The 25,087-nt window shown below is 40.5% G+C and overlaps 1 protein-coding gene across 1 annotated transcript in view; it reads right to left on the reverse strand.

Annotated features, from left to right (window-relative positions):
• Positions 1 to 25,087, reverse strand: part of pgbd5 (piggyBac transposable element derived 5) — a 70,020-nt gene that overhangs the window by 28,867 nt on the left and 16,066 nt on the right. The window contains exon 2 of the mRNA XM_080191922.1: positions 20,046 to 20,473. Within this exon, the coding sequence (XP_080048048.1) occupies positions 20,046 to 20,473 (428 nt within the window). The remainder of the gene's footprint in view (positions 1 to 20,045; positions 20,474 to 25,087) is intronic.

The following is a 25,087-nucleotide window of genomic DNA, read 5'->3' on the forward strand; positions in this document are numbered from 1 at the left end:
ATCTAATACAATGTTTCAGCTCTTTAGTTAGCCACAGATTGATCACTTTTCCAATTAAAAATTTATTAAAATATTCACCATTGTTCATGATGCCGTGTTAATGTAATTTCTTAATCTGCTTTAGCCAATTTATTTCTCATGCCCTATGTATTTTAAATTCAATATTCTAGTGTCAGATTTTGTGTAAACACTCTCAAGCATAAATGTGAAATCTTACTACATCATGATCACTCTTTCCCACAAAATCTCTTACCATGAGATAAGGTCTAAAATAGCCTTAATCTTTGTTGGTTCCATGATACATTGTTCTAGGAAACAGTCTCAAATGCATTACATAACTAAGCGTCCAAACTACTTTTGCTGATTTGATTGTTCCGCCTTCAGGAAGATTAAAGTGGCGTACAATTATTATATTGCATTTGTTGCCAGTTTTATTTCCCTGTTAATACTTTGTCCAAAGGTGCAGCTGATAGGAAAACTATAAAATTTTCCCATCATCTTTTGCATCATTACTCCCAACCATACTTATTCTACTTCTTGCTCTTCCCAGATAAGATACTGTCTTTATTTCATCCTTTATTACCAGCAATACCACACACCATCACACCCCATCTCTCTATTTTGCTATATTCTCAAAGCATCAAGTACCTGAAATAATTGGTTCCCAAATGTGCCCACCATGGAACACCTCTCTGTAATGGCAATTAGGTCGAAACCATTGATGTCTTTGAGCCACTAATTTGTCCATCTTGTAGCGGTGCCTCGTGCAATCACAAAGTGTCTTTAAATTTAACTTAATTTGTTGTACATTATACCATTAAACTTTGTCTCCTTTCCTGTCACACTGTGCTCATCTTTACCCAAATTACTAAACCACTCAGTGGCCTTGGCTTTCCTCTTCAGGTTCATAAATTTGCCCTCACTTGAATCCTATCCTCCTGCCTCTTTTTCATTTAAAACCACATTCAGAGCCTTAGTTATATTTTTTGGGGGGATTACAATGGCAGTTGCAGTGCTATTGCAACTGATCAGTGCACAGTATGATCCCCAGAACAAGTCATATAATTAAATTTGATAGCAGCTGAGGGAGGATTTTTTTTAAACGTGGTCAGCATAGAATAGCTGTAAATTGGGTGCATCACAAACAAAGTGTAAAAGTTGGGAATTTGGCACAAATATCAGGTCAGGAGTGAGTGAAAAGGGTCAGACTAAAAGTTAGTTTAACATTTTGAATTGGACTTTTAATTTCAAAAACTGAAAAGGATACTGTAAATTAGTCAATACTTACCAGAAGCCGCCTGTAGTGGCAAAGAGCAGTTAATCAGCTGTAGTGGATTGCCCAAAAAGAGACCAGTTACTGTGTGTAGAGTCCTAAGATATAACTTGAGGTGCCTCAGAAAGGTACATGAAAGTAAACAGGATCTGCTAACAGTGGTCAGTGCTGGGTAGCCATAAAGGGAATGCATCAGCAAGTGTAAAGGTTAGAAATTTGATGCAGAAGGGGAAAGATATGCTATTTTCTGTCTCCTTCAGTGGTTCATGTTATGGGTAAGTGTACAATTTAATCTAGCTACAACAAACTAGATTAAGTGATTAGTTAAAAGACCAAGAGCTGTAAGCTACATTGATTTAATACAAAGCTGATTAATTGAATAACCTAAGGTTATATGGGGATGGCACTGAAGGTGATATGCTGCAATTGCAGCATGTGGAAGTTTGGAATTGCATTGCAACATCAGACAACCAAATCTGCAGTAAATGCGTGGGGAAAGTCAGCCCAGAGTTGCTCAGCTGGAATCAGAAATGCAGACATTGCTGGGCATAGAGAGGGTGAAAAGATAAACAAATGTAAGGAAGCAATAACATTTAGATGTTTAACAGTCCTTTCAGAATCTTTATATTTGGAACTTCTGATAAATATCAACAGGGCTACCCAGCTACATGAAGCTTCCTTCAAGGAGATGGGGAGGGGCAGGAGAAAATAACTAGACGCCAAGAGTTTCTGTCCAACCTTATATGGAATTCCTTCAATTTCTAATTTCAATAAAGAAGTCCAACTGTTACAAATCTTCTCATGAGACAGGTAATCAGAACGCTAATTACTTCTGCCAGTCAGGGCATGGTGAGTTGCTCCTTAGCTGTCATCTGCTTTGCCAAAGTATATAGGAATTTTAACTAGCATGACAATCGTTTGAAGATTGCAGCATTCATCACCTCATTGCAAATGTTGCAGAATTCTCTCTAATGAGCTCAGAATTTTCTGATACAGAGTACATGCAGAATCATTACCCAATGTCCAGAGTTGTGTTTTGTTCAGATCAAATTTGTGACAAAATGATCTACTGAAATTAAACAGCTTCTTGAAGTCAATTCTGACATTTTATTTTAAAAGTCATTTAGAAAAATAAACATTAATCGCTCAGCAGAGCTTTGTTTCATTCCCAGTCACGAACAGCAGCAGTGACCTCCCTTGCATTGGCTGTGATCTGACGATTAGTTCTACGCTGGAACTGTAAACAAATGCATATTGTCTTGAAGCTATAAGAAGTGCACTTCTTATAGCTGTTTGGAACATGGACATTGCTAGAGGGGAATTTCACAGTGTTGGGTTTTCCTATGCCTCTTGGCCTTATCCTTCTAGTTGGTGCTGTCAAAAAGGCTTAGTGAATTGATTTATTATTGTCACATGTATTGGGATATAGTGAAAATATGGTTTATGTTACACAGACAAAACATACCGTTCAGAATGCGTAGAGGACAAGGAAAGGAGAGGGTGTAGAATGTAGTGTTACCGTCATAGAACAAGAGTGAGAGATAGAATTGGGGGGGGGGTTTGTTGGGAACAGCTCACAAGAAGTCGCCATGCTTGGGCACCATCTTGAATCTAGTGAATTGTTGCAGGGTGTCACATTATAGCTGGAGAAGATGGATGTCATACTGATCAAGTGGGTTGTTTTGTCCTGGATAGTGTTGAGTTTCTTGAGTGCAGTTGCAGCTGCACTCTGTCGGTCAAATGAAGAGTATTCCATCACACTCGAGTTGGACCTTGTGGAGATCTTTTGGAAAAGTCAGATGAGCCAATCGCCACAGAATACCCAGCTGCTAACCTGCTCTAGTAGCCACGGCATTTATTTATGTAGCTTTATCTCGATTTTCTGGTCAATGTTGACCCCTAGGATATTGATGGTGTCTGCGGAATTCAGTGATGGTAATCCATTAAATTTCACAGATGGTGGTTAACGATGTCACTTGCCACTCATCAGCCCAATGTGGATACTGTGCAGGTTTTGCTGCATGCAGGAATGGGTTGTTTCACTGAGGAACTGCAAACTGAGCTGAACACTGTCAGCAATGATTAGCCCCAATTCTGATCTACAGAGTGCAAGCTGTTGATGAAGCAGAATATGGTTGGGAATGGCATGTTGCTTTGAGGGACTTCTGCAGTGACGTCCAGAGGCCGAGATGATTGGAGGGAAACCACATTACTTTGTGCCAGAGTCCATAAGGCTCCTTGATGTTACTTACATTCAGCTGCATGCACACATGTAGGTTTTCAGCTAAACTTCAGATAAAAGTTAGTCTAACTTCATAAAGCAAACTAAGCTAAGAGACAGTCTATCCTCACCCTAATTTCCTTTCTGCAAGTTATTCAGATTTTCAAAGTTTCTTATGCAAGTGGATTTCAAATCAGCACCACCCATGGCTTGTTGTTTACATCACATTAGCAGTAATTGTGAGGTGAAGCATGCAGGAAAAGCAGATTCAAATTCAGGTTATCAGTGAATTCAAATAAGAGCGCTTTGAGACCCAACATCTCCTTACTGCTGACAGACCAGGAATCCAGAAATCACTGACAGACGCCAGGAATTCAGGGACAATCTTCACTCTGCACTCCCTTGTTCTATCCTCCAGCATGAAGGCAGAGCAAAGAACCTCCACCCCAATTGTTGGCAATCTCCAGGATCTCCATGTCTGCCAACTCAAGAAAGTATAGCCCAGCACTGCTAACTGTCAAGTACTTACCTCTAACCGACATAGCTTGCTATGCATCAGCTGCACATTTGAGGGGTAAATTAGAAAGGCCACTTCTTAAGTCTTCAAAGAATAGCAAAATTCATTTTAAAATTAATTTCCCAGTGCAAAAGAAATCACAAACTGCCACATAAAAAATATAATTTGATTATTTGGTCACTGCAAACGCTCACATATGCCTAACACTCCTTTAGTATAGGACAGTTCACTCTCCAACTCTGTGAGCAATGCCACAAGGGATCTAGTAGCAATATAATTACATTTGAGGCTCAGGTGTAATGGGCTGAGCTGCCTCATCATGAGCTGTCTAATTATAATTGCAAGAACACCACGTGATAAATATCAGCACGTTTATCTTATTGACTGGAGAGAACAGAAGCAAGGGTTGTTTTGTCAAGAATATCATAGAGATATCAAAGGATCTTTTTGTTTATCTTCTTCTCCCAGGAAATTTACATCTAGCTGGAAGATCCCAAACTTCTCCCAGCTTCATTTCAGTTTTAAATTCATTTAGAAATCTTTGAGGAAATCAGTGACTTGAGAAAACAACTAGCATTGTGAAAAAAATATAGCACTTCAACAGAGTCAAATATCCCAACATAGGTTGCTGGAGCATTCAGACATACCCTGACACCAGATCAGGTACACGGAAGTATTAGGATATGTGAACAAAAGCTTGATCAAAGAGATATGTTTTAAGGATGGTCTTAAAAAGGAGGTAGAGAGTAGAAAAATAATTCCAGAGTTTAAAGCCTTAATACTGAAAGCAATGCCACCAATGGTGGAGTGAAGAAAATGTAGAATGCTTAAGATTAGAATTGGCGAGTGCAGCGATAACAAAGAACAAAGAATAGGAACAGGCCCTTCAGCCCTCCAAGCCTGCGCCGATCATGTTGTCCTATCTAGACCAACCACTTACATCTCTCTATTCCTTATCTGTTCATATGTCTATCCAGGTAAGTCTTAAATGTTGCTAACGTTTCTGCCTCAACTGCCTCATTTGGCAGTGCATTCCAGGCCCCCACCACCCTCTGTGTAAATAATACCCCTGCACATCTCCACTGAACCTACCCTGCCCCCCACCCCCCTTATCTTGAATTTGTGCCCCCTGGCAATTGCCATTTCTGCCCTGGGAAAAAGCCTCCAATATTCACCATATCTATACCCCTCAATTTTATAAACTTCTATCAGGTCACCCCTCAGCCTCAGTCCTTCCAGGGACAACAATCCTAGTTTATTCAATCTTTCCTCATAGCTAATACGATCTTGGAAGGTTGTTGGAGACAAGAGATGGGGACGGACAATGCTATAGAGGAATTGGAACACACAAAACAAAGTTTTAAATTTGAGGTGCTGGTGGCTCAGAATCCAGTCCTGCTTGTCAGTCAGCACAGGGATGATGGATCAACAGGACATGGTGCAAATCAGGATAAAGACATTTTGGTCAAATCGAAGTTCAAATGAAGCATCATTTTTTGCAACAAAAGTTAAAGGTAGAATTGAGATTTAGGGACAATTTCCACTTGGAACAGCCAAGAGAAGATTCAACAGAAGTTTTACTAAACTAAAATACTGGATGGGCTCAACATGCTTCTACAAATTTGATGACGAGTCATCCAGACTCAACCTGTTGGTTCTATTCTTTCTTAATGTGGAGATGCTGGTGTTGTTCTGGATAAACACAATAAGAAGTCTCAGAACACTAGTTGAAGTCCAGGACTTTAACCTGGTGTTGTGAGACTTCTTGCTCTATTCTTTCTCCACAGATGCTGTCATCTGTGGTTGACGCTGAGATTTTCCAGCATTTTCTGTTTTTGTTTCAACTTACAGCATTTGCTTTAATTTTACAAATTTGTATTAATTGTAGTTAGCATATCAAGCAAACACTAATTTTACACCAATTTCCTTGAACAAAGACAGGAACCAACTAACAGATGGAGTTGCAGAGGGAAGGTGCCCTACAGTCTAGAAGGACTGCAGTTAATTCAAAGTGGTTGAAGAGCCTGGTGGGAAGAAACGAGCAATAATCAGACAAACCTCTAAGGCTCCATTCCTTCAATTCCTATTTTAATAATGATGACAGCTCCTGCCACCCACCACAAATGCCCTAGATTTATTCTGGATTCAGAATAATGAGTTACAATTCTCCTACATTTCAGATTTCAACAATTAAAGTGATCTCTCAAAAGCTGAAGTCCTTCTTAGTCAGTTGAAGGGACTGTGTCTACAAAGATATACAGTAAACATAGTCCTGAGTGATTGTCCGGACACATCAGCTGAATATGAACATATGTAGTACATACAAATTAGGAGCAGGAGTAGGCCACTCGGCCTCTTGAGCCTGCTGCACCATTCAATAATTCTGATCTGATTGTAACTTCAACTCCACATTCCTCTTTACCACAATAAGCTTTTACCTCCTTGTTGATCAAGAATCTATTGAGCAGTGCCTTAAAAATACTCAAAAACTCTGCTTCCACTGCCTTTTGAAGAAGAAAGTTTCAGAAACACAGCCCTCTGAAAATGATTCTCCATATCTCTCGATTTTTAAACATTGACACCTAGTTCTAGATTCTTCCACAAGAGGAAATATCCTCTCCACATGCATCCTGTCAATACTGCTCAGGATCTTAAAAGGTTTCTATCAACTCATCTCTTACCCTACTAAATCTAAGGGCGGGATTTTCTGGCCTAAGGCTGGAAATTCAAAGGACAACAGACCTTTCTGTCCCACCCACAATTCCAGCCCAATTCTCTCAGTGCAAGTGGAAGTGTTGTTTTCAGACTCAAGGGTGAAATTTTCTGAGGCCTGTGTCATCAGCAAGCCTTATATGCAGTAGGTGATTGGTTACAATTACAGGAAAATACTTGCTCAAGGCTCAAGTGCAACCATTGCATCAACTATAGGGAATAGTGCCATGACCCAACTGAATGACAGACAGGCTCCAAGGGGTGAATGGTCAGGCTTTTCCACTCACTCATATCAATGGATGGAAAGCTCTTTGTCTTGCAATGTTCCAAAAGGCAACAAGATGAATTTAAGACCCTGCCAGTGGGTTTGAAAATTCCACATTTCCTATTTTTATCCAAATTATTTGAAAATGAGCAGGAGGACGACTTTCAGGTACAAGTTTCACATTTAAAGCCCCGGGACTTACAGTTGGTCGGGAGGAAGAGCAGGGCGGGTGGGGAAGAGAACTGATTGTACGACCTGTGCACTCGTGTTTCTCAGCATCAATAAAGGAAAACACCAGTAACTTCAGCCATTGACTTTGTTGCTCCTAGCTAGATTCAAAGTTTTCCCCCCAAATAAAAGATAAATAATTTAATCAAAATGAAAATCAAAAACCGATTAGGAAGCTGTGGGATAGAAAGAGTTGGTATCTCACGTCGATGACCTTTTGACCAATTTGGAAAGAGACATTTAACACTTTTTTATTAAGTACTGAGACAGGGAAGTGGTGCAGAGAATGGAAGGAGGAAATAAAGTGAAAAAGTGATAGGCAGAAATGATTAAATGACAAAAAGCATGATGGTACAAGGCAGGAGGAGATGGTAATTGGTTAAGAAATAATGGATGTGGAGAAGCTGCAGAATCATTACCTACTCCACTGTCCCAATAAAAGGAAACAATAATTACAAACTGAAATAGTTAAACTCTGCGTTGAGTTCAGAAGGTTACAAAGTGCCTAATCAAGGAGTTTCAGTGAGACAAATTAAGAGATCAAGGGCAGAGATTTCAAAGTGGGAGCAGGACAGAGAATTAAAATGGGAAGCAAACAGAAGCTCAGATTTTAACATTTCACATGACAATCATTCAAACTGTCTTCAGTCTCCGTTATACAGAGGTGGCCAGGTCGGAAACTGCACACGTGCACACACAGTACTTGCACAAGAAGTTGCTGCAGGATGGGGGAGGGGGGAGTGAGCGGATCAAGAAATGGTGCCTTCAGAATATTGAAAGGGAAAGACTCTTTTGGTGATAGCATCATGCATGAAATTGCAGAAATTGACAAGGATGATCCATTGAAGTTGGAGGCTGGTGAAATGGAAAGTGAGAACATAGGGACCGTATTTCTGTCCTGGAAGAAAATGGAAGGTATGACGGAAGTAGTGCAGGAAATAACATGGGCACAATGGAATGCCTATTTCAGTGGAGGATTTTCCTCAACTGAGAATTAATGGAAACTGTTGCAGAGATAGCAGCGTCAGGGCAGATGCAACAAAAACAGGAGCAACTTGGAGAATGGAAGAAATTGCATACAGAATGGGATAAAATGTAATCAGGATAGGTGTGGGAATTAGTGGGCTAACAGTAGCCATTGGTAAACCACCTATCCCCAAAAATAGAGAGAAGAAAGTTGAGGGAGTAAAGTGAATCAAACGAGAACCATGAAAAGGTGAGGGTGGGGTGGAGATTGGAAGTATTGAAATATTCTAGTCCTGGGAAAGAACAAGAAACTGCACCAATACATTCAAAACATGATGAGGAAAAGAACTGCGAGAACAAAAACAAAATGTTTCTTGTGTGCCTCAAAAAGACAGGACAGGTCAGAATCCATATCACTACTGGGATACCTATTATTTGTGAAAGTGAGAGGAATCAAAGGAGAATTTTTTCAATCCAAGCACAAGGGTTATCTAGCCCCGCCGTGTCGGTATCTGCTGTGGGAGAGCCCATTGGCTACTGGTGGGACTGGGCAATCCTGGTGGCGGGCAGGGCTGAAAAATCCCACCCAAGGGTTTCCATTGTTGATGGCACACTTATTCCTGCCTTCTATCCTAATGACTTCCACCTTCAACTCTTTCCCCTTTTATTCTTAACTTGCTTATAAGTTGTTAAATTTTAACTTTTCGACACTGCTGAAAGAAGTTATCAACTTGAAATGTTCACCCTTCCTCTCTCCAACATGGTGCCTGCACTGCTGAGTATTTGTAGCATTTTCTTTTTATTTCATATTTTTAGCATTCACAGTATTGCACTTTTACCGTTTTACAGAAGATGCATTTATCTTGCTTGCTCCATTTAAAACTTTCTCAATCTTAATTGTGATTGCTATTGGCAATGACTAAGCTTCCCAAATGACAGAATCAAGCCAGAGCAACTATAAACTTTACTCATATCTTCACTGTTTTCTCTATTTAAGCATGCTGATATATATGACAAGCAAATAATTGGATTGGGACCCATATGTCGATTAGCACAAAGATCCAAGTACCGACCCCATTAAGACTGTGCCAGCCAATCTGACACTAATCCCTCATGAATACTCTTTCAAATCTTTTATCTAACTCAACCAGCTCCAGCTTCTACTCTGGCTTTCAAATTTAAATATTCGTCTTTCATGAGAACCCGTCAGACACTTGTACAATTGCTAACTAAAAATAGAGGATCTTTCTATTATTGTTATTAAATTTTCAAATTTCATCGAGAATCTCTATAAATCTCTACGTGAGCATATACTCCAAGGTGCCTCCCTTCCTAAACACCTCATTTACTGCATATTCCTAGCTTCCCATTTGCAAAAACATTGATCATTACCCTTTGCTGTCGCTGAGCAAATTTTAGGTCCAAACTTTCACTTTCCCATGTATCCCATGGGATTTCATTTTTCTGACCAGTCTGCCACGTCGGACCTTGTCAAATGCCTTACTAAAATTCATGTAGACAACATTCACTGCATCACCTTCATCAATCCTCCTTGTTACTTCCTCAAACAATTTAATTCAGTTCATAAGACAATTTTCCCTGAACAGAACGATGCTGACTATCACTGATCAATCCATTTCAACAATTTGCCACCACCAAAGTCAGACTAATCAGCCTATAATTTTCTGGCCTATCCCTCACACTGAAAATAACAGTACAATATTCACAGGTTTCCAATTCTCTGGTACCTCATCTGTATCTAGTGAAGATAACATAGGCTAGTTCCTCTTTGGTTGCATTTAACAGGCTACATTACAATCTAGCTGGTCCTGGTGATTTATCCACCTTCAAGGATGTCAGTCCTTCTGGTGCTTCCTCTTTCACTATACTTATTGCATCTAATTTTTCACACTCCTCTATGACTAGAACGTCTGTAACATCCCTCTCTCCTTGGTAAAGACAAATCACTCACAGAGCTGTGCCTACATTTTCTGCATCAACATACAAGCTACAATGTAGATCTCTGACAGGAAAGTTTATTTATTTATTAGTGTCACAAGTAGGCTTACATTCACACTGCAATGAAGTTAATGTGAAATTCTCCTAGTTGCCACATTCTGTTTGGGTACACTGAGGGAGAATTTAGCATGGCCAGTTCAGCCAACCTGCACATTTTTGGACAATGGGAGGAAACTGGAGCACCCAGAGGAAACACACGCAGAGATGGGGAGAATGTGCAAACTCCACACAGACCTTAATCTTTCCTTAGTTATTCTCTTGCTCTTAATGTACAAGTGAAATGCCTTTGGGTGTTCAGTTATTTTACCTTCCAATATCTTTTCTGGTCCTCTCTTTGCTTTCTTAATTTCCTTTTTTTCCCACTTCACCCCTGTACTTTTTATATTCCTCCAGCCTTTCTACAGTATTAAGCTTTTTGTTACTGTTGTAAACACTCTTTTTTGACTTTATCTTACCCAGTGTGTTCCTGGATAACATGGGAATTTTAGATTTGGCAGCACCATCTTTTTTCTTTGTGGGGACATGTCTACACTGTGCCTGTAGAATCTTACTTTTGAATACCTCCCAGTGATTTGACACTGGTTTCCCTTCTGGTAGTTGCATTCAGTCAATATCTACCAATTCACCTCTCAGCTTTGTAAAATTTGTGTCCCCAAGTTACTTTTATCTTGACCTATCTTTGTTCTTTTCCAAATAATGCTAAATCTAACTATATTATGGTCACTATCCTCAAAATGGTTTCCCACTCCTACGCCATCTATTTGCCCAGCTTCATTTCCTAAGACTAAACTTATCATTGCAACCTCTCTCATTGGGCTTATTACAGGTTGGCTTAAAAGGTCCTCATGAATGCAGTTGAACAATTTTGTTCACTGTGTCAATTACATGTTCATATTCTGCTTGATATTAGAACTGTTGAAGTCTCCAACCATTATTGCCATACTGCTTTTTCCACTGAGAAATTTGCTTACATATTTGCACTTCTAATTCCCTTCCACTATTTGGGGATCTAAAGTACACCCCTAGCAGTATGGCTGTCCCTTTTTATTTCCAAGTTCAACCCAAATGAGCTCAATTGATGCTTCATTTAACTCATCATCCTGCCTGAAAACACTATATCCAGGGACGCTGATCTGCCATTTTTGCCTCTCTTCAAGCCAAGTTTGCATTATAGCAACGATATTACACGATAAATGTGTCTGTGCAGTCAGCTAAATCAGCTTAATTTGCTATGATCCTTGCATGTACATGTACATATAGCCAAATTCTTGCGCTGTACATTTTTTAACCTTTGTTGCTTCTGTCTTTCAGAATCGCTCACTAATTTTCCATCTCCGGTTCTCTGCTCTGAATTTGCCCTGAGGTTCCCTTCCCACTGCCATTACAGTTTAAACCCTCCCCAACATCCCTCCCTCACAGTTTTGCAGACATTCTATGGACATTCATTGGAGGTTGCAGAAGGCATATTGTGGACTAGTTATATTTGGTACCTAATTGCTATAACTTATACATGATTAATGTTAACACTACACTGCCCAAGATGAAAGGTATTCTTTAGTCTTAACATATCTATGAGCAAAATGAATGATTAAGCAGATGCTGTTAGAAGGTGGGGATGGGAAGATACTATTTAAAGATTGTGGCTGTCTTGGAGAGTTTTGCAGTGTTCAATCACTCAATTCTCCTGGTGAACTGGGAGTAATCTGAAATTACTGTTTTCAATCTCCTTCTTAGGTCCCTGAAATCTGCTTTCAGGACCTTGTCCGCTTTCCTATCTTAGGCATTGGAACCAACGTGAAGCACGACCTCTGGTTGATCATTCTCCCCCAGAAAAACATCCTGTCAAATGGTAGTAACAGCATAATGAAATAATGTCTGTTTAAAACCAGCATATTTTAGTGAACCCAGTGGTACAGTGAATTAAGCACCACTTCTCAATGGTTCAGATCCATTTATTCTGATGGAATTAAAGTTTCTCCCATCTGTTGGCAGTAACTGTGCTATTTGAAATTACTTCCTGTTCCAATACAGGAAAAAAGTGCAAGAATTTTCTCCATCTGAAGGATAACCTCATAAGCCTTCAACATTATTAAGGGGTTGGATAAGGTAGGTGTAGGACAGATGTATGTTTCTACTTTTGGGGAGACTATTGCAGTGTAAGATAGTAACCCATAAATCCAAATTAAAATTCAGGGAAGATTTACCTTACATTTATATATTGCCTTAAAAGTAGAAAAAGTCCCAAGGTGCTTCACAGGAGAGTTACGAACAAAATCTGACAGTAAGCCACATAGAGGAATTAAAACAAAAACCTGGTCAGAGTTAGGAGTTAAAAAGCATTTTAAAGGGAAGCAGAGCATGGGAGGTAAAGAGGTGAAGACGTCTAGCAAGGGAAAATGTGCTTTTAACCAGAGAATAGAACTAGACAGCTGATGGCATGGTCGTTAATGGTGAAGATATGAAAATCAGAGATGCAGAAGAGACCAGAAATGGAACAGTGTAGTGATCTTAAGGCTGTTGAAAGCTGGAGGAAGTTAAAGAGATAGGAATTGGTGTGAATATGGAACTCACTACCATCAGGGAGAAGATCAGATAGATAGAATTGCATGGACATATTTAGGGGAAATGATGCGAGTATACAAAGGAACAAGGAATAGAATATGCTAACAGGATTACATGAAGAGCGATGGGAAGAGGCACATGTGGAACAAATAGTAGCTTGAGTCAATTGGGCTGAATTGCCTGTTTTCTTTAGAATGCTTTTACGTAATTCGACGTAATTCAGCTCGAAATTAATAGCCTCAGAGGACATTGGATGACAGATATTGGAAGCAAGAAAAAAGTGACATAGATACTCTATGGACATTCATTGGAGGTTGCAGAAGGCATATTGTGGACTAGAGTTATATTTGGTACTTAATTGCTATAACTTATACACGATTAATGTTAACACCACACTGCCCAAGATGAAAGGTATTCTTTAGTCTTAACATATCTATGAGCAAAATTAATCATTAAGCAGATGCTGTTAGAAGGTGGGGATGGGAAGATACTATTTAAAGATTGTGGCTGTCTTGGAGAGATTTGGCAGCAAGATAGTTATTAGCAATTAGTTTACTCGGCTGTAGTCACACTTTATATAATCACCATTTCACTTGCAGCCACCTATATGCACACTACACAGCTGAAATAATAATGCCATCTGGGTTTCTGGACACTTCCAGCGCAGATCAGAAACTCAAGTGGGACTGAGGTTACTTCTTGTGATTTCAAATCCCATGCAAAGAGCAGAATTAATGGAGTGGACACAGCAATTAAAAATTGAGTTTATGAAGATGATGATGATGGGAAGTTGTTTTCTGTTTTAAAAGACATGATGGCTGGAATTTTCACTTCAGGCTGTGAACGGAGAGCAAATTGCTGCCCACTATTCGTTTCCATTGCTTGTAAAAGAAGTGAAAATTGGGTAGAGGGCGTTCTGCCAGCTTACCACCCACATGGTGAAGGTGACAATTACCCTGATGGTTGTCACTGAAAGTAAAACCCAAATACATATCAAGAAACCTTGCAAAGCCTGCAGCATCTTTTGTGGCTCTGTATTTTGTGTGGGCGTAAGCAACTGAGAAATCAGTTATTTGGCCCAGAAAAATAAATGACTCTGAGCTTTGCCATGTTCTTAAGATGGATATATCAGCAGTATTGTTGAGGTACCTTTTACTCAAGAAAAACATCCTGGTCATTTTTTAAACTGCCCATATTCTTAATTTAAAAAGTTTCAAAGTACAACTAAATGCTACAAAAAAGTCAGGAAGTAAAGAGGAGAGGAAAACGGTTCATCTCTTCAGGATTTTCTGAAGAACACCAACAACTTGGAAATTAGTCTTTTAATAATCAATGGGATTTGTCACAAAAGATTCAATCCAAGGCAACACAACTTTATGGCAGGACTTTTGACTTGTCCGAGTTAACCTAATTATGTCATAATCCTGAAATATCCATAACAGTCCTTTAACAATAATGTATCCACGGTGCACACACAAATTTTGAATTCTTTATCCTTTATTCCTCTAACTTGCAAGTAAAAGTTTGCCCTCTAGAAACTACAAATAATAAATAAAAATAAGGAGATTTGACATCTTACCATGCCAACTGAAAGTGGAGAGGATATTGTGATATAATTAGAGAGCCATTAGGAATTATTACAACATGACACAGTGGGTAGAATTCAGAAACAGGAAGGGAACAGTGGCTATGATGGGGCTGTACAGTCCTCTCAACAGCCCATAGGAAGTTGAAGAATGGATATGTAAGCAGGTCCTGGACAGATGTAGAACTAATAGGGTTGCTGCAGTGCCAGAATTTAACTTTTCTAATGCTGACTGGAAACCCCTTAGGGCTAGGGGGTTTGGATGGTGAGGAATTTGTTAAGTATGTCCTAGAAGGTTTCTTGGAATAATATGTAGATAGTCAACTGGAGAGGGGGCTATACTGGATTTGGTACTAGGGAGTGAGCATGGCCAGGTCAAAGTTGCTGTGGGGGGGAACATGTGGCAAACAGTGACCACAATTCTGTAAGTTTTCAGATACTCATGGAAAAGGGCAAGTGGTGTCCTAGGGTTAAGGTACTAAATTGGGGGAAGGCTAACTACAACTGGATTAGGTAGTGTTTGGAGGCTGTTGTTTGAGAGAGGCAATTTGAGGGCAAATCCACATCTGGCGTTTAAGGAGCAGTTGATCGGAGTGTAGGGACAGGCATGTGCCTGTGAAGGTCAGGAAAGACAGGATTTGGGAACCATGGATGACCAGAAAAATTGAGAGTTTAGTCAAAAAGAGAAAGGATGCATGCATAAGATTTAGGCAACTAAAAACAGATGAAGCACTTGAAGAATACAGGAAAGTAGAAAAGAACGCAAATGGAGAGATAGGAGAGCAAAAAAGTGTCACAAAATGTCCTTGGCAGGCAGGATTAAGGAGAATCCCAAAGCATTTTAAAGATACGTTAGGAACAAGAGGGTAGCTAGAGAAAGGACAAAGAAGGTATATTATGTGTAGAACCAAAGGAAGTGGGTGAGATTCTTAATGAGTATTTTGCATTGGTATTCACAAAGGAGAGGGACACGTTGATTGATGGTGTCTTGGAGGGGTATGTAAACCCTCTACAGCAAGTCATCATTATGAGGGAGGAAGTGTTAGGTGTATCAAAAAGCATCAAGGTAGACAAATCCCCAGGACCAGATGACATCTATCCCAGATTACTGAGGGAAACAAGAGGAAATTGCTGGGCCTCTAACAGAAATCTTTGTTTCCTGATTGGCCACAAGTGAGACCCCCAGAGGATTGGAGGATAGCCATTGTTGTCCTGTTATTTAAAAAGGATAGCAGCAATAACCTGGGTTATTATAGGCTAGTGAGCTTGACAGTGATAGTGAAATAGTTGGAGAAAATTCTTAGGGATAGGATCCACATGCATTCGGTACAGAATGGTCTTATTAGCGACAGATAGCATGGTTTTGTATGAGGAAGGTCACGTCTCCCTAATTTGATTGAGTTTTTTGAGGAGGTGACAAAAATAATTGACGAGGGAAGGGTCATGGATGTTGTCTACTTGGACTTTAGTAAAGCATTTGACAAGGTCCTTCATGGCAGGTTGGTGCAAAAGGTTAAATCACACAGGATCGAGGATGAACTTGCTAGATGGATTCAGAACTGGTTTGGCCATAGAAAATAGAGGGTAGCAGTGGAAATGTGTTTTTCTGAATGGAGGTCTGTAACTAGCGGTGTTCCGCAGGAATCAGTGCTAGGACCGCTGTTGTTGTAATGTACATAAATGACTTGGAAGAAAATGTAGTTGGCCTGATTAGCAAGTTTGCAGATTGATTGCTGGAGTTGTGGATAGTGATTAAGATTGTCAGAGAACACACAGGATATTGATAGGCTGGAAAATTGTTGGAAAGATAGCAGATGGAATTTAATCTGGACAAATATGTGGTGATGCATTTTGGTAGATCCAATTCAGATGGGAGCTATAAAATAAATGGCAGAACCATCAGGAGCACAGACATGGAGATCTGGGAGTACAGGTCCACAGATCCTTAAAGATGGCGGCACAGGTGGAAAAGGTGAAGAAGAAAGCATATGGCATGCTTTAGCCTGTGCTTAACCCTCTCTCCACTCACATTATCTGTACCTTTAAGACTTGATTACCTGTAAAGACTCACATTCCAATCATTATCTTTAAATTGAGTTTGCGTAGTTAGCATGAGTGGGTGAACACGACCACTATGGACTCAGGGTCAGGTTCGACAGCGGTACAGCTTTATTTTTACGTCGACGGAGGTGCAGTCAGGACATACAAACCGAACTGTCCCGAAAGCACTCAAGTCCCACTGCAACGGACTACAGTTATACCTGAACTTGATACATTGTACAATTCAAATGCTAATGGTTTGTCTGCAGTATTCGACTCTGACCATCCTGTTTCGATGTTTTTAAGCATGTTCATCGTTTCTGTCTGATGGGTTTATTAATGGTCGAGAATCTCCATGGTTTGAACAATGGGTGTTTGATTGGTTTGTGGGGCCAGGGATGCTTCCTTAGTTATGCTAATCTTTAAGTGTCTCCATAGAGGGTTGCTTGATTAGGCATATAGAATAAATGGATTAGTCATGGTAAATATGTGAGGTTACAGGGTAGGGCGGGGGAGGGGGCATGGGTAAAATACTCTGACAGAAAGTGCAGATTCAATGGGACAAATGGCCTCTTCTACACAGTAGGGATTCTATGAAAATGTTCCACTATTCACCTAGCAAAGATGTTCCTTCCCTTCAGCTGAGTAAAGAGCTTGGGGAGAAAGGTAAGTTGCAGGATATTTTTAATATAGTGGCTCTTAACATGTTCTGCAAAGTGTAATCTAGGCAATGTCTGCTTCACATGCCAAAATATATTTAAAAAATGTATAGTCCAGCAGAATGGCATTAATCCAAATGTGCACTATCCCAATTCATGACAAAAGCAAATGATCAAACATTCAACGCAAGAAATCTGAAATAAAAGTTAAAAATGCTTGCAACACTCAGATTAGACTGCATCTGTGGAGAGAAAAGCAAAGTTAACATTTCAAGTCAATAACCTTTCAGCAATACTGGAAAAAAGTGGCAGTATAACAGCTTCGAAGCAGTTACAGGCAACAGGGAAAATTTGGTTGTGGTGTGAGGGTGGAAGCATAGGAAGGAAGGGGTGAATAAAAGGGAAGGTCAGCAAAAGGGTGCAAGGCAAGACAGATTAAATGACAAAAGGGATGATATTGCAAGAAGTCAGTAATGGGGCAAGAAACAGCACGTCACTTCCACTGTTTGCAACAGGCAAAATTAAAGATCATACCCAGCCAGACCATGTTTGCAAAATTCAAAGTACACTGTTCAACATTATATGCGACTCCGTGATTGGGCAACATTTGCGAAGTAATCCTCAGTGTTCCAAGAATTCCTTTGACAACCAATTTAAGATGGTCAGTTGGGCTTGCAATGTGGCAATTTATATGAACTGGAGCTACACATTTAATACTCAATCATGCCCTTTGTAGACACAAACTACATGTACACAAAGTGCACCTGTTTCACCTAAACACAATAAATGACAGCAGTTTGCTGATTGATTCCTCATGGCAATATCTTGACCAAAGTTAAGCTGCCTGGTTTAAATTCCAAACAATGCTTGACAGTGACTAACTAAGAGATGAGCGGCTGTTCCTTGAACTACTGGAACAGTGTAAAAGGCCAGAACAATATACAAGGCCAAGGAAAGAGAGGTTACAGTGAGTGTGGGGCAAAGAATTAAAGTAACACCCAACTACAGCTTCAGGGTCACACTTGTGAATTGAATGGAGTGTTCTGCAAAGTGGACACCCAACCCGTGTTTGGGCTCCCCAATGTTGAGGCATCAGCATCATGAGCAGCAAATGTATTGTAGCGAATTGAAAAAGGTACACATAAATCACTGAGGCATCTGGAAAGATGCTTGGAGGTTTGGATGATAAGGAGGAGGCAGGTATTGCACATGCATGGGAGTTGAGGGGCTGTTGGTGATCCCTGAGTAGCAGCCCTGGATGTGGAGGGATAGTTACCATACTTTTTGAACATGAATGGATTGTTGAGCAATGCATGTGATTTCTATTTAGTTTATTTGTTTGTAGCATTAACTGCTGCGAGTGGTGGTTGTCCCAACCAACCCATCCACCCCCCCCAAACACACACACACACACCACACTAATGTAATCCCCCGATTTAATTTCTGCCACTATAAGGGCAAAGTGCTGCTGTTTTTAACTCAACTCCCTTGCTGTATTTCACACAAGATTGAAACGTGCAGATGCAAATGCAAATAAAGTCTTGAAACCACAGTCTAAAATGTTCCTTTTTTTTAAGATTTCTCCTTTAGTATGATTTCCCCATAAGCAATATTGTACAGAATTTCATTCTGGACGCTTACTCAACCAGAACTAGAGGGCACAGCCTCAAAATAAAGAGGGGGGGGGGCAGTTTCAAATGGAGTTGAGGAGGAACTTCTTCACTCAAAGGGTAGTGAATCTCTAGAATTCTCTGCCCGTTGAAGTGGTGGAGGCTACCTCGTTGAATATATTTAAGTCGTGGGTAGATAGATTTCTGATAGACAAGGAAATTAAGGGTTATGGGGAGAAGGCGGGAAAGTGGAACTGATCCACCTCAGATCAACCAAGATCTTATTGCATGGCGGGGCAGGCTTGAAGGGCTAGATGGCCTACGCCTGCTCCTATTTCTTATGTTCTTATGTTCTACTGAAGAGCCAAAGACTGTCGCTTCAATTTTTTCATTTTTTAGCACAAGGGGCTGGGAGATTCTCCCATCAGCCAAATAATGGGGCTCGCACAAGCATTCTTGCCCCACTACCATCTCCCAGCACAGATTGTTGGCAGCATCTGCAGGGAGGGTGCAGAGACATGGTCATCTTAATACAATTTAAACATGATTAGCAGGCCAGGGGTGGGTGGAGAACTGACATTGCTGGGCTCACAGGGCTGCCCTGTGATTGAGCTGGCCAGCAATTGGGAGGCCATCAGTACGGGGTCACTAAGCATGTGTCAATCTCAGCACTGACAGATTGGCTACACGCAGTGGCCCACTCAGCGTGCTGAATTTCGGCCTTGTCAGTGGGGACAGGCTCCGCCCTCTGAAATTTAATGATATTCACGCTGGTGGCTTCTGCATTGCAGAGTGTGGGAGATTCTGGTCCGAACTCCCACTGAAAAAACCCAGCGGGTGATGGAGACAGTGTCATTGAATGTTTTTAAGGAAGGAGTAGATAGATTCTTAATTACTCCAATTTTCACATGAATTCAACACTTAGAATTTTTTGGGGAGAATTCTGCTCTGTATGACCAACAGCTGCAATATTGCCCCTCTCTACCCCACCAATCCAATCAATATTCCTTTCATTGCGCAAATCATCTTCTGACAATTCTAGCCAGATTTAGAACTCGCCATCTGCTGAATCCCAGCAGCGAGCCAACAAAAGGATGTGGGGTGGGTTGCTAGGATTCATCCCGTGCTAAGTACATTTTCATGGCACAAAAAATGTTACAACATACAGTGCCACAGAAAAAAGGCAATTCTTTCAAACAATTTACACCATACAATTTCAACTGGGGCACAAGAGACAATGCACAAAGCACACAGCATTGATCAGTTCAAGTTTAAATCTCAGATAAATTCTACTTACTTCAATCTCATTAGGCAATATTCTGGAAATTCAATCAGAAGGGGTTAATCATGCAAAATTACATAGCTTACAGTGCTATGGATGCCAATACCTGGGTTTGAGAAGGCTTGAATGCAGTATCAAATGTCATCTGTAGGCAATCCAAAAAAGGTTGAATTTTATAGAGTCCATGTGTTGTCTGACTGGAACGAAATGCTACAATATGGAAGTACTTCAGGATCTTTTCAAACCTGGCTTGTGTCATCATCAGTGCAATGCTCTTGTTGCTATAAAATCCACCACTCCATATGCTGAGGACAGATTCACAGTGGTGAATGCTAGTGGAGATCATATATCCCAAGAAGGTTTTCATCTCTGGAAGACTAACATCACTCCAACCTTCATCACAACCAAATCTTTCTTGGTACTTTTTGGCATACATGTTTGTTTGAACAACCATATTCCGTATAACATTATCAGGGACAAAGAGCTGAAAGAAGTCAATTGCACTTGCATTTAGCGGCATCTGATGTACAGGACCTGTGGCAGGAAAAAGCAAAAGTGATTTGGTTACTCTTCGGTGAAATGTGCCAAAATGTGAGACTACTTACCTTAGTACAATCGTCATTAACAAAAGCAATAAGGCACTTTTGCCAAACAATAAAGCATTTGCGCCTTATTACTTATAATAGACCATCTTACTTTGAAGAAATCAGGTCTGTGTTCTTGGACAACTAATATTATGCAAGGTGTTGTCAATATTTAATTCATATTCCATAAGTTTTAATGCATTACTTTTAGTTTTAGGAAGCGTTCGCTGCAGAAAATGCAACTAAAGAAGCTTGGAGTCTAATACACTTAAAGGGTCATGGCCATGTTGACTTAAGAGATTAAGAGTTAGAAATGCAACATCATAAAACTGCAGATGGAGTTTGAGAACTGGAAGCGTGATGTCTGCAACGCTTACAAGAAGTGCAGTTTAGAGGGATGTTTAATTTTTGCAGTTAGACCCAAATTATTAGAACTAGGGAACAGAATTTAAAAATAAGAGATTGTCCATTTAACACAATCAAGACAGCATTTTTTCCACTGAGTCATGCATCTTTGGAACTCTCTTCCCCAGAGGGTGATGGAGACAGTGTCATTGAATGTCTTTAAGGAAGGAGTAGATAGATTCTTAATTGACAAGGGAGTCCCAGGTTATCAGAGCTAAGCAGAATGAAAAGTTGAGGACTGTGATGATTAAAAAAGTAAATTCACCATAGTCCCAGGAGACTATAGGCTGCTCTGCCCTTTGAGAGGGAGAGCTGACTGGTAGTGATTTAATCTGAGGGTCACCACACCTCAGGCAAGGGGCAAGGTTGAGAAGGCATGCTTTCATGAATAACCTCAGTTGGAAGAATATGCAGTGGTCCTCCACAGAGTTTTGCATCAAAGAAAGCAACAAGCTGATTAACTTGGAAGTATTGAAAGGTAACCTGAATAAAGGATGCAGCTAACAGACGGTAAGTTTAAATGTTACCTCGGAGAATACATGAAACTGAGGAGAATTCTCCACAGCACTGTAGCATACTTAAGTGGTTCCCATAGATGTAAATAATGTTACGTTCAATGTGTCGAGGTGGGGGAGGGGGCCACATGATGTGAGCCCAGGAATGGCCATGTTTCCGCGAGCTGGTCATTTAAAAAATTCTTCCTTTCATCCTAATGCATAGTTTGTAATTGCCTTATCCTGCAGTCAATACTCCCTGCTATGCCCTTGGAACATTTTTGATGACAAAATGCCGAGGAGTGTCAAGAAAATCCTCGGTAAGAAGGGGCAGTCAGAGGCATCCAGGGCAGAGTTGGGCCCTCAGCATGACAACCAGGTTACGCAGCAGGAAAGGGAACTGGCGCTCTCAAAAACATTTCAGGAAATGACTGCAAACATTACCAAAGTTACAGATAACAAACTCAGTGCTTTGACATAGAACATTAAAGCTCACTTGGATGAACTGCAGAATACTAGCAACTGGTTCAATGAGATGGAACATAGAATCCTCAATGTTGAAATGCTGCTTCTTTGGTTGAGTCTTTGTTGCAATCCTTTGAGAATCAGCTGTATGGTATGTCAGATATCCTAATGGATCTGGAAAAAGGGGGCAAGAGAAAGAATATCCATGTGATCAGTTTTCCAGAAGGTGCTGAGGGGAAGTTCCACTTCAAAGTTTTTAAAACCTTCCTACTACATTTTCTTAACCTCGACATGATGGCAGGAAGGATCATGCTCAAAGGGGCACATCGTATTCTACCCTGAGGCCCAGGGACATCCAACATCCAATTTCGTGAATTTTCATAATTTCAGGGACTGTCAGAGTTCTGGATGCCGCCAGCCATGGTAGAACTTGGTTCTATGATGGAGCAAAGGTCTCGTTCTTCAAGGACTTCTTGGCAGCTGTGCAGCAAAAGCACAAAGGCTTCAATGAAGGTAGAAAACATTTGAAGGGTTTTGGAATCCAGTGTGCCCTGCATTATCCTGCTGTTCTGAGGGTTACCCATGAATGGTCTATTAGGATATTCGACAACCCTGCTAAGGTTTAGCTTTTTTAGAATCCATGAAAGGCAATGGTTTGGGGTTGCATTTTGCTATTCCTGGACTGTACAACACAATACTTTACATCCTTATGTTGAACCTGTTTTGCTTTTTTGATACCAATGACAGCAATCCAGTAACTGAGCTCTGAGGTGAATTTCCTCCAATTTTCTTGTTCAGCCAAATTCTGCAGTTCTTTGTTAATCCTTGAATGTATCTCTTGCAATTTCATCTCTGATCCTGTTACATGATTTCTTCGTTATCCAGTATTTCTGAGTGGAGAAGCTGTGACATCTTCTCTGGAGCCTTCAACATGTCAGCGACGAAGACGAACATCTCACCGACGAAGACGAACATCTCACCAAGACCATCCCCACAGCCCCATTGTCTTCAAACAACCGCGCAACCTCAAACAGACCATTGTACGCAGCAAACTACCCAACCTTCAGAACAGTGACCACGACACCACACAACCCAATCAAAGCAACCTCTGCAAGACGTGCTGGATCATTGACACAGATGCCATCATCTCACGTGAGAACACCATCCACCAGGTACATGGTACATAGTCTTGTGACTCAGCTAACATTGTCTACCTGATACATTGTAGGAAAGGATGTCCTGAAACATGGTACATTGGCAAGACCATGCAGTCACTATGACAACAGACGAATGGACACCGCTCAACAATCACCAGGCAGGAGTGTTCCCTTCCTGTCAGGGAACACTTCAGCAGCCAAGGGCATTCAGCCTCTGATCTTCAGGTAAGCATTCTCCAAGGCAGCCTTCACAACACACAACACAGAATTGCCGAACGGAAACTGATAACCAAGTTTCGCAAACGAGGACGGCCTCAACCAGGATCTTGGATTCATATCACACTACCTGTAACCCCCACAACTTGCTTACGCTTGCAAAATCTCACTAACTGTCCTGGCTGAGGACAATTCACACCTCTTTAACCAATTATCACACATTATCCTGGTAAATCCAAGGACATGTGAAGATGCCGGCATTGGACTGGGGTAAACACAGTAAAAAGTCTCATAACAGGTTAAAGTCCAACAAGTTTATTTGATAGTAAACCCACAAACTTTCCTAACACTGTTCCTTTGTCAGGCGAGTGGAAAGTTCTCATCAAAAACAGGGCCTATAAAGAAACCAATCCAAGGACAACCATTTATCCTCATCCCCTGTAATTTCATACCAGTGATGAAACGCATCCCCCCTCCCCAACCCCCCCACAGAACCTATGGGCTCATGGATTTTTGTATTCTACTTGTTTTGGGTTATAAAATCTGTTAAGGTACAGACTACATAAATGTACATCTTCTGGAAAAGACATTGTATCATTGGTGCCTGCAAGGTGGTTAGGGATGAGGAAAGCACCTTTCGGTGCACACCCAATTGTGGCATGAAAATCCTTGACAACAAACTGTGTTTATACCATGTTTTGTAGTTAAAGAAGAAATGGCAGTAGCTACTTTAAACATTTGCTCCTGGAATGCATGGGGAATTCACCAACTGATTAAAAGAGCAAAGGTTTTGTCTTTTCTCAAAGAGTGTTGACATTACTTTGTTACAAGAAATTCATCTGGATGAGACAAAACACCTCAAACTCAAAACTCAAGAAGGACTGTGTGTGACAGAGGTTTTTTGCTTCTTTATGCATGAAAGACAAAAAATGTAAGTATATACTTAAGGGGCTGTTGTATGGAGGGATGTGTCAATAATATATGTCCATTGTCTGCCTAATTATTCCCTGGACTTTATCACTAAGGTCTTTATGGGCTTTGCTGAAGTGGCCTCTCATCATTCCTTTATTGCTGACAATTTTAATTGCTATCATAACCTGCTAATTGACAACTCCCGGTCACAAGGAACCCTCCTACGCAGCAAGCTAGGGCATTGGCTATGGCTTGTGAAGAGGTGGATTATTTGGATGTGCTGAGAACTCTGCATCCCAATTATGTTTTTCAGCCCATCATGTCTCACATTTGGGCTGACTAATTCTTTGTGCCAAAGTTGATTCTGTAATTGGTTGCCTTTTATAATAAAGGTAGTATTGTGATCTCTGACCACGCTCCAGTCTTTTTAGAATTTCTTAAGGGAGCCCACTCTCAGTCCAAGTCCAAAAGATTGGATGCATCTCTACTTACAGACCATAAATTCACCTGATCGTTCAAGGCCAAATTAGCTGCTTTTTACTCTAATTTTTTTTGATGCGAGGCCCCCCCATCCTTTGACTCCTGCAAGCCCTTTACTAGACATTTGGTTAACTAATTTTTAACCAAAAATAGGCATAAGTTGATAAAGCCAGAGTGCAATTGGAAATCCGACTAGCTGAACTAGAGAGGAGTGTGGTAAGAATCCTTGTCTCGCAAAGTTGAAGGAAATTAGTATAGTTTGGACTCTTGTTGACCCAGTGTACTGAGAAAAGAGTTTAAAGTTTGGTAAGCAGAGATCGTATGAATTTGAGTGAACTGATTAGATATGTGGTTTTTCTTACCAGGAAGAAATCAGACTCTAGGACTATTGTTTTGGTAGTAGATTCTAAGGGGGAAAAAAAGCACAGAAGATAT

This window comes from Carcharhinus amblyrhynchos, chromosome 7, assembly GCF_965287045.1.
Source record: "Carcharhinus amblyrhynchos chromosome 7, sCarAmb.v2.hapA, whole genome shotgun sequence".
Classification (NCBI taxonomy): domain Eukaryota; kingdom Metazoa; phylum Chordata; class Chondrichthyes; order Carcharhiniformes; family Carcharhinidae; genus Carcharhinus; species Carcharhinus amblyrhynchos.